This window comes from Ascidiella aspersa, chromosome 2, assembly GCF_963924565.1.
Source record: "Ascidiella aspersa chromosome 2, kaAscAspe10.2, whole genome shotgun sequence".
In the NCBI taxonomy this organism is placed as follows: Eukaryota; Metazoa; Chordata; class Ascidiacea; order Phlebobranchia; family Ascidiidae; genus Ascidiella; species Ascidiella aspersa.
The window spans coordinates 31,319,679-31,332,796 of record NC_139448.1 but is presented as its reverse complement, the minus strand read 5'-3'; the positions used below and the strand labels follow the sequence as shown (position 1 = coordinate 31,332,796).

Sequence of the window (13,118 nt, the reverse complement as noted above, 5' to 3'; positions counted from 1 at the left end):
GCAAGTCCAAATATAGCAAATTGTTATTGTGTTGAGTATAGTTGTGCGGGTCACAAGTTTGTGCAGTGTTCGATATAATTGTAGAAAAATAAAACAGCAATGGCTTTGAACTTATTGTTGCGAACATAAGACCACACAATAAGCGAATAATGCTAGATCAGTGCTCTTCAACCTTTTTCGTTTTTTTTGACCACTTAAAGTTATTATGACAAACCCATGCACCCTGTTTACTTAAAAGGTAAACTGAGGTAAACAGAGATACGAAAAATCATTATGCATTTCAATATCATAATGTCAATTAAACCGAGTGGAGCTGCTGAAGTTTTATACACATTGTCGGTGAAAGTTCGATAATGGCTGCAGGATGCTTGCGAGTATCATTGCACGTCATACAATAGCATTCAATGTCAAATATTAATGGTTCATTAAAAGTTAGTGATGCACCCTTGTATACCTTTCAGTACTGGTGCACCCCATGCGTATTTTGATTTACCCTAGGGTGCACCGTGCACACCGGTTGAAGATCACTGTGCCAGATCACTTGGTTATCGCTTATATTGAGTGAACTCTTGTACCCACTAACTCATTGCTTAGTGGATACAAGCAATGTGTTTACGGTTTTCTCCATCTAACTTTGCAGTAGCACTAACGAACAACTGAATTGATGGCCTATAAAAGCTTTTCATTCTGACAGGCAAAATCTTAGAGATTCTTTTGTCATATAAAAGATGGCTGCCACCGCTAGGTACATGTTGTTGCTGCTCTGCGTAACACTGTACTCCATGTTGATGCCCATTCTGTCCCTTGGTGCTTCGGGAAGTCTTCAAGAATGGTATCCGAAAAGTATGACATCTTTAACTTTTTTAGTTTTCAACGGGGTAAATTTTTTTCCCGGTAAAAAGTATTATGAAATTGGGATATACCGTGGTTAACTCTTTTTTAGGTATTTATCTAAAGAAAAAAGTCAAAAATGTTTACTTCCCAACAGCATGTTTTTAGCCTTTTTGTAAATTACGTTGGGCAATGTGTTCAAACTCAAAAATTTTACGTAACGCTAATCTTGTTGTCAACAATTGTAATTTGTAGAGTCATTTACCGAATATATGTGTGCTAAATAGTCGTTTTTTTGAGGCAAATGTTTATGTCTTCAATTCAGCACTCACCTTTTCACCGTCAAATGTATTCAAGGTCTATCCTATTGACTTTGGGCCATGGTTGCAAGTGGTAAGATAAAAATATAATAGTTTTTTCTTTATTACTCGTTGCATATATCAGAATACCCTATAATTTAAGTTTTTGTAAATCTTAACCAGATTACACTTTAAAAAATGCAAAACCATTAAACACGTGATTTGCAGAGTGCCTTTGCCTTATTTGAAAATTCCGTTCATATCTTTGCGGCATTCATATATTTGCTGAAATACGAGCAGGAATTTGAGGTGTTCAAAGTGGTAAGTTATATTTTAGATGGAACGGATAAATGTGTTGGTTAAAATGCAACGCTGTACTGCTCCTAAAGCTTTTACCTCTTTAAAAGAGTAAAATCATGATATTTAGTGAAATCGAAATGTTACTGTTGAATTGATTTTTTGCACTATCAGGCGGTATTGGATAAACGTTTGTGAACAGTGAATGTCGATTTTATCGAACTTTCTTGCAGAGCAACTATATCTATATGGCTGTGTACATCGTTCTCCTTAGACCTTTGACTTTGCTTTGTTGCGTGGATAAGATGGCTCTTGGTGCTTCGGCCTTGGCTATCCTGTTTTTTGTGCAAAGTTACTCGTTTGTGATATCCCTACAGCGAAGAAAGCGCATGGACAACGAAAATGTAACAGGTAAATTTCTATATAGCCCAGTGGTTGCCAACCATGGTGCCGCGGCACACTATAGGGTCCAGTTTGCTAATGCTAAAAGCTCTATTTATTTAACAAACTTGATTTAGACACAAGTTATTTTACAAATGACTTGACCGGAACTTACGTAATTTCAAATCGACTTGTTGTGACCTTACTGGTAGTCCGACAGAGTGTTGGAAAACCTGGAACCGATTAATTACCTTACGTTTTTTTGCAAATGGAGAATCGGCGAAGTTTTGGTTCGATAGATGCGTGTTGGACGCACACGCCACCTGGTATGTTTGGTACGCACACTCGGTCGCTTTCTGGGGAACAATTGCCGTCGTGTACAAAGATGGCCCTGCTGATCAAGCGGTCAACCTTAGAGGCAAGCAAAGTTAAATTTTTGCTAGCTTAATGCCAATTCCTGTCGCCTGCAACATACCATTTATTTGTCTTACAAATACATTTTAATTAACTTTGTTCCCAATTTACGTAAGGAATCACATTTGAGTATAGTACACGTATAACAATGCTAATTTTTTCAAGCTAATACACCGAAAGCAATCGCAGACTAATCGAATCTGTCGACCAATGATGCAAGCAATGTAGGTTAGGAATACAACTATAGCTATAGTGCAGTGAGGTTCGAACTTACAACTTCCAGTCGTAATCGAACCGTCGCTCTTCCAGCTGAGATTTTCCTCTTCACAAAGGCTGGGTCATAATTGTTGAACACACATGTGTGTGTGTGTATCTTACATTTTTTTATAAGTTATACGATTTTTTTAAATCAGAGCTAAAATATTTTTGAATAAACTATTAATTAAATCTTTTGAAGTATAAATGTTTGTTTTGGGTATAATGTACTGCTACCTTTTTCTTGTTTTACCATATTTTCCAGGTTGGTTTTCTGTTGAGGACGCCGGTACTATTTGCATCACGTTTTTTGCAACAGCCGTCATAGCTTGGATCGTAGCCGATTTGTTTCTTTTCCACTATTACACACAACATGTCAAGGAACTTTATCCATTCCTAATCATGGTGACAATAGGCGTCGTTGGCAGAAGCGTTTCTATTACGGGAGAAGGTAACTTTGACAAAACAAAAGCAATTCTTCCGGCATGGGTGGACACTTACCCCCCTCTGGAATTTTAAAATGCGATTATTATTGTTATTGATTCTAAGTTTTACTAAGTTACTAATGGAATAATATTGATTTGTGTATAAATTTCTACTGATATAAAATCCTATGTACACATTAATTTCATATGTACTGAAGTTAAATTATGTGTATATATTTTTCATATATTCGTATTGCCCAACCCGGAAAAATTTTCTGCGGGCGCCACTGTCTTTAGAGCTTTTCCATCTTGGCACAGCTGAAAGTTTATATTTTCACACTTTGTCCTATCAGGCATAATAAATAAACTAAATATTTATGGTTAAAGCTTGCCCCTTGCTTAAATTCTATTTTTTTAGGTTTGAACCGTAACAACGGCATTTACTTGGCACTGGGAATACTAAGTACAGTTGCCTGGATGAAAAGAGGACCTTTACCACACGCGAACAGAGAAAAAGCTGCGAAAACTGACTAGTGAAAGACATCTGCATAAAAGCTGATGGAATGTGTTATATATTACTACACGGATTTGTTAAGCTTAAAGCCCAAATATTTATGAATGATTTCGTTTTATTTTTTGTCACAACAGTGTTGTAAACAAGTCATTTTGGATTGAATTTGAGTACCGGTCAAGTCATTTGCAAAATAACTTAAATTCAAAACAAGTATATTGTAAAAAATGTCCCATTTATGTCATTATTAAAGCAAGTTATTTTTAAGTCAAGTATCAAGTTATTGACACTAAAGTAAAACGTTAGTAAAATGTTAAACCTCTTTCAAAAAAGAGCCATATACCCCAGCTATGAATTATAACACAAACGTTACATATTCCAAGAAAATTGTTTTACATGCAAAAATTAAGATAAATTAATCAATTTTATTTGAAATATTTATTGAAAACACTTTTCAATTTGACACAAGTCCAAATCAGGTCATTGGTCGAGAAGACTTGAGTCACTTCAAGTTTTTATTTGAAATCATTGACCCAGGTCATTACAATACTGGGGTACACAGAAATAATTCTTACAGTGCTACGTTTGATGTTTTATCCGAGCTTTAGCACATTATAGTTGTACATACAAAGTAATATTATCCAGGGCGCCTCGTAAAGTAAATTTGCATACCAAAATCAATATTGTTTTTCGTTGACACTATATAACCTGCCATCTGTAATAAACTACATTTTTAACGCCGATTTGTCTAAATTCAAAGATTGATAAAAAAACACGTTAGGCAACCGTAAAAGTATTGCGAAGAACAACTTTAAAAATTAGTCCAATAAGGAAAATCTCATTTAAACAAGCAGTTTATTAGGCTACTTAAAAAACGCCTATGGTTTTACACTGTTGTTTTACGCTTAATTTGCGTTATAAGCGAATTCATGGATAAAACATGCTGACTAAAATTTTCTCAGGGAATACAATTGTTGTATTTTTATTTTGCAACTCGTATTTTTTTCAAGTTTTTATTAGATCTGTTGCAGAGATTATTTTATCGTTATTTTTGTTTTATCATTTGTAAGAGAGTTGTTTTTAAGGAATCAAATCAATACATGTTTTTTTTTTGATGATTAAATGCGTAAGCTGTTGATTGTCAAACATAAACAGAATTGGCTTGCCACGGTCCACATTTTATGTATACGTTTTAGATGTGAGTCACTTAACGCCCGAAAGAAGCGGCAAAACTTATTGCACTGTAGTGAAATGCGTCATAAGTTAGAATCCGACTATCCTCCCTAAAACACTATAGCTCAGGGGTTCTTAAACTTTTTTACAGCGGACCCCACCCGATCTCTGATAAATTAGTGCATTTATAAGCAAAAAGGCCTACGACAAATATTAGGGCATCTAAAGTTTCGAAAAGTCTGACTTTTAGACTTAGAGGTCTTGGACAATGCACTAATTTGACTTACACATCTGCACAAGAAGATTAAATTTAGACCCTCCCCAACCGGAGGAAATGGAGTCTAAATACTCTGTTTTATTTTTATTTAAACTGTTTTCCATAAAAAATGGATTACTTCTTAAATACAGACTAACATTTCAATTAGGCCTTTAGAAGGCCTGGACAATCGCATCTAAACACCTTTTAAAACTACTAGTAATTAAGAAATAAACCCGTCATTATAAGACCGAACTCACCAGAACAATGTCTCTACAACGTTTCATTTAACTTCAAACCCCACGTCTAACTTTATCACAAACTAATCTCCCTAACCATTTTAGCCCTAACCCAGTTTCTAACCTTACCCATTTCCCGCCCCTGACTCAAATCAGGGGCAAACAATCCGGTGCCAAAACAGCGGCGATCCTTTTTCTACACTTTTGTGTGTTATTTTATTATGCCGTGGTTACTACTGCGCATTTAGCTTTATTATGTCGTTTGTCCTAATAGCCTACTGGTATTATAGATTGTTCTGCTTTAGATTGTTGATTGGTAGGTATATATTACTTTGTGTTCCCGTTAATCTCCAGAACAACCTTGTTATGTTGGGATATTATAGGAGCAAAAGCCTTTTACTGCAAAACTCTGGTCCTAATATAAGAGTGGTGCAAAGTTCGAGCACAAAACTTTTTTTTTTATTGTCATTACTCAGTGCCAGACTGCACGGATAATTATACATGAGCCCGGCTGTTTACTAATTACTGATTGTGCTTGGGCGTGAGCTAACCAACTTCACAAACCCAGGTTTTAGGCTGAACTTTACGCTTTTACCCGCTCGAGGCTAAGAATGTCTCCTTGTTAGTCAAAAACGCTTTAACGGCTAGATACTGCAAAATCACCTAGACCGCACAATGTAATCAACCAATTCATATTTTATTGCACGTAAAAAATATAATTTTTGGGTTATCTATTATTTATATCAGTTAATAGCAATTGACCTAAACGCTTTTTATACATCAGTGAAATGATTTCCTGCACGGGAAAAAAAACATACAGTAAACATATATAATAACACTTCTGTGTATGTAGTGCAATAAAGAATTTATCAGCATTAAGGTAAGTCAAAACTATTCGATTTTCACTGCGTTTTCTTCTTTGGCCTGAGCAGAAGGTCCTCTTTTTAGCCAGGCGATGAAGGTGAGTATTCCCATTGCCACGTAAATGGCGACATTTCGGTTCAAATCTGCAAGTGAGTTTAACAACGGTGTTATACGATTTGTTAAAGAGAGTTAACAGAGTAAATTGATTCAAGCGGAAACTTTAGTCAAATTGTCCAGCAACAGAGTGTCTTACAAGTTTTTAAATGTGTTAAAAACATATCCAAAAAAGGGGTAATTATATGCTATGTATTTCAGTAATCGCAGTTTAAATCTATTAGCTTGACCACATTGACCCTTTTCGGGCAGTGCTATAAAGGTGATGGATTTCTTGAGATAAACATATGAGGCCCTCTAGCCTTTGAAAACAAAAACAAAAACAAAATGCTTAAATTGTCTTTGAAAGTTACCTTTTCCCTCGGAAACATTTCTTGCAAGAACACCGAGGACGGTGGTGATGAGCATAGGGTAGATAATCTTCAAGTGTTTTGTGTAATGGTGAAAGAGAAACAAGTCGGAAACAATCCACACCAACACAGAAGGAACGAAAAACATTAAGAGACAAAGAGTTCCCCCGTTCTCCACGGAAAGCCAACCTTCAACATTACAAAAAGCAAGCATAAGAGCGTTGATTAACTACAGGTATTTATTATCCATATAGCGGCAAGCTGTGCTACTTAAAACGGAAAGTTATTTTGACCACCTAAACCCTACAACTTGATCAAATATAATTTTACATTTGAAACTGGGATCTGTAATTTATTAATAGCACTGATTCTGTTGCTCAGACTTCGAACAGTTCACATACTGTGTTCCAAATGAATTCATTAATTTACATATCCATCTAGCGTAGTCGGCAGTGTTGCAATGACTTAAGTCAAGGACTTATCTTAAGTCAAGGACTTGACTTAAGTGCACTTAAGTCTTTGTTTTCAAATGACTTGACTTGACGTCTTTTGGACTAAGGACTTTGGTTGAAATAAAGTGTTTTCATTAGGCAATTTGTTTTCTAAAGTTGGGTTATTTATGTTAATTTTTGCACATGAAAGAATTTGCTTGCTGTATGTGCATCTATGATATTCTTTACTTGGATAATTGCTCACAATCGGACGACTTTACCAGATTTAATAGTTTAAAGTTTTATTTTGAAGACAAGGCTTTGACTTGAAGTTGACTTGCTCTAATTATGACTTGACTTGGGCAACCGATAAATTGTATTGAAATTTGACTTGTTATTTATTCGAAAAGACTTGACTTGGACATTTCAAAATGACTTGCTTACAACACTAATAGTTTTTTCAAATTTGCACCATTTCGCAGATAAACTAGGGCAATTTGTTTCAAAATAGCTAGCTCGAATCTCCAATGTTCGACCTACCTCGTAAGTTATCCACGTGATGAGGGCCATCTTCATAGAGGACAGGCATGGCTCCGAAGTAGGGCGTGGAGTGGGCGTACCAAACAAACCAGCTTCCAATGGCGTCCACCACCAAACGATCGAACCAAAACTTGGCCGAGGCTACAATAAGCAATAGGTTCGTTCGCTGGTTTACCTTTTGCATTTTTTTAGCGCTGCCTATTGAATTTGGTTTCTTCACCTATGATTCAGTGGAGTTGTCATTGATGAGGTTTATTAACACTGAAAAATGCCTCATTTATATCCCTACACTTATTTCCCGGGACTGTCTAACAAGTTACGGTAAGTAGTACACAGAAACTATACATATAGTTCGAAACTAATTCGTGCTATAGCTCTATTGTTTAGTCAATAGATTTTTATGGAATGTTTTAAAAATGCCCTTTAACAAACTTAAAAACTTCTTCAAATCAACGAAAACTTTTGTACAGCATTGTTTTTCACAGAAACAAACATATAAAAGTCATATGAAAATACTTTGCAGCTTGAACAAATGAAGCCTAGATACTCGCTTTATAATTATGTTAAGTTTGAACAATTTTTTTTGTACGTGGAGGAGGTAGGCTTTGTGTTGGGAGGAGGTAGGCTTTGTGTTGAATCATGATTTTAGTTATTGTTTTTTCTCCTTCGAATCACAAAGAACAAAAATTTAACAAAAGTGTGGCTTTTCTTTTTTGTCCTTCAGTTTAATACGAAAGTGTTTAAACCAGTGTTTCTTAACTAGGGGGCCATTTTTAAGGCTCAAGGGTACTGAGAGATATTTCAAATTTTTAGGATTTTATTTTTTGCTCTAGTAGGCTTCTTGGTACAATTGTTTGATTACGATGAAACTGCCCAAAAAAAAAAGTTTTTTTTTCAACCTTGTTGAACAGTTAATGTGCTGTTTTAATCTTCTTTATTGCAACGTAGCAGTTAACCACTCAGCAAAAGTACGAAGAATGGTGCCGCGGATTATTTATAATTTCTGTAGGGTGCCGTAAGCCAAAAAAAGTTTCAACCACTGGTTTAAACCTTGTGCAACGCAAACTACTGTATTCTTTGGAAAATGCAGTCTAATGAACAAAAAGTTATAGTCACGAATCTGGAGCGGGAACCATTGGGTGAGTTTGATGGCTCAATAGAGCAGGAACCATTTAAGGCGGGTTTAATGGCTTATTACCCCACACGCACCTGTTACGTTTTCTGTATCCATTGCTACTCTTCGTCGCAGAGTTATAATAAGAAAAGCAACCGTCGATATATAGACAACGACCAAAATCAGCCCGCTGATCACCATCTTCTCCGAGCAAAAGATAAGACACCAAACGTAGGAAACGACACTCAACAACATCAACGTAAGGTAGTTGGTCTGTACAAATAGAAGAGTTAGTGAATTTGCATTGTTATAGTAACATACTTGCCCAAATAGATGCGTTCCACTTTAATGTAGCCTCACGCGCCGTTTTATGTTCTTAAACTTTGATTACAATATTTTTTGTCATTTAATTCGCAATAGGCACGGTTGCGTTCACACTAACACGAATAAAACAGTTCTTTGATAGGCTATGTGCGAAACTAACATTCGGTTGCGATCAATTGTATTGTATCGACCTATTATGGTAAATCCTATAGGCAGCACTAGCAACAAGCCCGTTTACACGGTGAAAATCGATTTAATTTTCTACTGTTTTACCCTTTCGAACCTAACGATGCGAAGGTGGCAACGAAATAGACAAAAAAAGTTTAACTGACTTTAAATCCGTCGAAAAAAGGCGATATGGCGGCCTATGTTGTCGAATTCGCTAACAGGGATGTCCGATAATATCGGATCGGTGCCGATGACTGATTCCGAGTGGCAGTTCTAGTACTCTTACTTCGGTTATATCGGTGCCGATCCGATACCAAATTAATTAGGCATTTCAGTCATAATTTGCGATCAAATACAGCGTTTTCCGCCTTGAAAAGTCAGTTAAAAAAATAGTTGGTGAACAACTTGAGACAACTAAACGCTGAAGTAAATTTCAACCCTATAAAAAAATACATAAAAATCATTTCAATTTCATCTTTTTGCTTTCATGAGCAAATTAATGACGTCATATGGTGTCGGATTGCGGTACTTTCGGCCCAAAATATCGGTTATCGGCATCGAAACGCAACATCAAGTACCGACATCCTTATTCGCGAGTTATTGCCTTGAAGAGCGATGTAAAACTGCACTGAACAGCTATCAGTCCTATCTAAAAAGTAACAAAACAATTAACTTACCATGGAGAACACCTTAAACTCTTTCTCGTGCTTGAGCAAATATAATAGCGCAACATCCTTGTAGATTAAGGTGAGCGAGAAAGAAGCAGCAACCTGTAGAAAACAGAAAAACACTTGAGCGTAACTTGCTGTGAAAATATTAACCTAAGGAAACAAGTTGGACATACCATGACTCAATTGCCAATGATTGTACATATTTAAAGAACGGAGCCTTATCAGCAAGATTTTGCGTTGTTTGTGTTTTTCTTGTAAATTTGTAACTATTGTACTAGGTTAGCAAAAACTCTACTTAGGCTGTGGCCTGTGTTTCCACTGAGAAACTTTTCTACTGAGCAATGTTTATTTTAGGGAGAAATGTTTTTTTAGTGAGAAAGATGATTTTAAGGCTAAGTTAGTAGGGGCCCGGGGCAGATCAATGTTTTTTGAAAGGGGGCGAGTCGTGATCATTTTAAAGTTTAACATAACAAAGCATGACGCCATGAAACAAATATTTTAAATTAACTTTCTGTCTCCGGTTGAACTCGAAATGTTTAACTGTAGTCGAGTTTAAATACAATCAAGAATATGACAAAAAAGCGGTCGCGCGAAACAACATTTTATTTGAATTTAAGTGACAAAACGTCTAATCTAGAAAGATGAGATATTTGTTGTCTTCAGCTCCAAATGAAGAATCGCCAACAATACTCGTTCATTTGCATATCAAGACCCAAAAAAATACAGTGAGTTTATCGCAATAAATTTTAAAATGGTGATTGCCTGTAAAACAATGCAATACAGTGGCGATATTACAAAATGCTAATGGATTGGCACTTTAACTGAATTTACTTTTAGCAGAAATTGCATTTAGGGAGAACTGTGATTCCTCGCTGCACTAGCTCATGGACAAAATAAAATGTGTAATTCAAAAGCTTTCGGTATAAGCCGCCTTAATTTTTATCGTTTATCTAGTTTAATTTGGCAAAATTTGTAACTTAGGGGTCTTTTGCTCTGGATGCTGTGTTCATGGGGGATAAAATGCACTTCTGCCAAAAAGATGCCTCCAAAATGCTTTTAGGTTTCATGACCCTGAATTATTGTTAAACACTCCACTGCTGTTTTCAGCACTCTTTTGAATTCATTTATCCTTTCAGATTGGTTATCTTGGTTTTAAACGTAGGTCAGTATAACTAGTACTTAGCATTGATAGAAAAACCTAACAAAACTAAGTGTGCAAGAACTTAAGTTAGCAGTTTGAGGTCGTACAACAAACTAAACGATTAATAAACATTCATTTACGTTTTAATTATAAAACAATATTTGTTTAAAATAGGCCTTATTTTGTTAAATAGCAGCAAAACGTTTTCATTATAGGGGTATATGGGTAGGTTCGCCAATATCAATAGGATTGTGCTGTTAAAGGGTGATATACTGTTTAATAAAGTTGTATCTTCGTTTAAAACTAGTATGGGCTACTCTCATTTCCTTTAGGATACGACCGTAAAAATTTACTATTTGTGAATATGCTTTTTATTACATGACTCCTATAGCGACCCCAGAAACATTTAAATATTCCTTTAATAACCTTTTAATCAAATATTTTTCTATTACACGAGTTTTTACTAAGATTGCTGTTTTGCTGATGTGGGTTTAATAATTACATTCGGTATTACGAACATTTAACTCAATCCGGTTTTGAGAAAAACTTGCCCACTATATGTATGGTATACAACACAATACATACCACTTGAGTTAGTGGAAGGAAATCAACATAATAGTAGTGAGATGAATCCTTAAAGAGAAGGGGGAACACTGCGAAAAAAAATATTCTGGTTAAATCTGGCGATTACATCTTCTTGCAAGACCTTTTTTCAATAACTACACACACAGTTAGCCTACGTATGGTTTAAAACATATTTAGGATGAAACATCAAGGTATTTAAATTAACCTCTATGTTACAATATATAAGAGGATACAAAACATCAAATATTACCTTTTGGATCCCATTCGTGTAGTTTTCCAAACGTGGCCAGCAAAAATAGATATTGTCCCAGCAAGGTTATTACCAGACAAAGCACCAACGACACGTACCTAGCAATTACACTCATCCTTATCTATCGCTTAACTAATATATACTTAGAAAACCTTCAAGCAAGCATTTAAAGTCATTTTCGCTGTTACGTTTTTTTGCTTGCTTGCTTATAGTTGTTTTACCATTTGCATTAGTAAATCGAACTACACATCTATAAGGTGTTTTTTGACAATTCACGGGTTTGGGCGTTAACAGTTTTAGTTCGAATAAATGTCAATAGAGTCAGCTTTATGAAAGCAAGCGGAGCGCAAAGATTCCCGATACCAGACTTTACTGACATTAGTTGTTTTATCTAGTCTAGGCCGTGCAATACACGGTTTTTAGCGGGCTGTATGTATGTACGTTGCTGTCAACATCCGGCCTAACTGAGGCTTCCTCTTTACACCATCCAAAAGCCGTGTCTTTAGTCACTACACGCTTCAGGCGATGAAATACTAGCCTTACATTTTATTTTGACCGCAAATCATTGTAAATATAAGAAACCTGAAGTTGCCTGATCATTTATACCGGGAGGGGGGGGTACTTTTTTTACCGCGGACCGCTAAATTTTTTTTTTCGGCTCGTGTCGACCACGGTAGGCTAAAAAAAATCAAAAATGACGTGTACGTCAAAATACAAATAGACTTCATAAATCTGCAGATTTCTGTCAAAAAATGTGAAAGTCCCAATACCATTCAGTGCAAAACCGTTTTATTTTTAATTGGACAGTTTTCTTTGATAAATTAATTACTATTCACTAATATTTCAATTAAGCGTTCATGGACCCCCTAAAACTAGTTCACGGACCCCCAAGTGGTCCATGGTCCCCAGTTTATCAACACCTGGTTTATGCCGTATGTCGTTAAACAAATATTAAAAAAAAACGTTGTGTCCTTGTACCCTTGAGATGCTTGATAGGTTTTATAAAAATGTAAGCAAATTTACTCGCGTAATATTGGATTGGGCCTCTTAACGAAAATATACCGATATATTGAAGTAACTGAAAAAGTGTTAAAACCCGCCGATCACACTCTGGTGCGCTTTGATTAAAATAACTAGGGTTATCCGGGTTGTCGTTTAGTTTATCAATGCACTTTGTTCTGTTGAACTAACCTCTTGCTTTTTTTTGAACTGAACCTCTTGATCTTAAAGCAACACCCTACCAATATTACCCTTTCTGCGAAACGCAGTGGTTCTAAAACTTCTTTCAGCTTTCGGCGTAATAAGAAAGTAAGGACAAATTCGCGGCACAGTCTCCAAACTCCAAGCCTGGCAAACAGACGATAAGCAATGGTTAAACACCGTGTTGCTATTCGTTTTAAAAGCTTACTGTGTTTGCGTCTTGCATGCTTGCCTGAATGCCTCGTAATACGAATTTGTAGTTTTTACCATTATAAAATTATCAAC

The 13,118-nt window shown here is 35.9% G+C and overlaps 1 protein-coding gene across 1 annotated transcript; it reads right to left on the bottom strand.

Moving 5' to 3' along the window:
* Positions 1-5,886: 5,886 nt before the first annotated feature.
* On the bottom strand, positions 5,887-11,798 carry LOC146164895 (uncharacterized). Its single transcript, XM_083382839.1, has 7 exons — positions 11,634-11,798; positions 11,384-11,451; positions 9,664-9,756; positions 8,590-8,767; positions 7,381-7,521; positions 6,413-6,598; positions 5,887-6,088 (listed from the first exon to the last, which is right to left on the bottom strand). The coding sequence occupies exons 1-7, from the start codon at positions 11,746-11,748 to the stop codon at positions 5,973-5,975; spliced, it is 897 nt and encodes a 298-aa protein (XP_083238965.1). The 5' UTR covers positions 11,749-11,798; the 3' UTR covers positions 5,887-5,972.
* Between the last annotated feature and the right edge of the window lie 1,320 nt (positions 11,799-13,118).

Coding starts and splice junctions, on each gene's coding strand:
- LOC146164895 (XM_083382839.1), bottom strand. CDS start 11,748: ATGAGTGTAATTGCTAGGTACGTGTCGTTGGTGCTTTGTCTGGTAATA. Junction 8,768..9,663: donor AGTTTAAGGTGTTCTCCATG/GTAAGTTAATTG, acceptor CTATTTGTACAG/ACCAACTACCTTACGTTGAT. Junction 7,522..8,589: donor GGATACAGAAAACGTAACAG/GTGCGTGTGGGG, acceptor TGCTTATTGTAG/CCTCGGCCAAGTTTTGGTTC.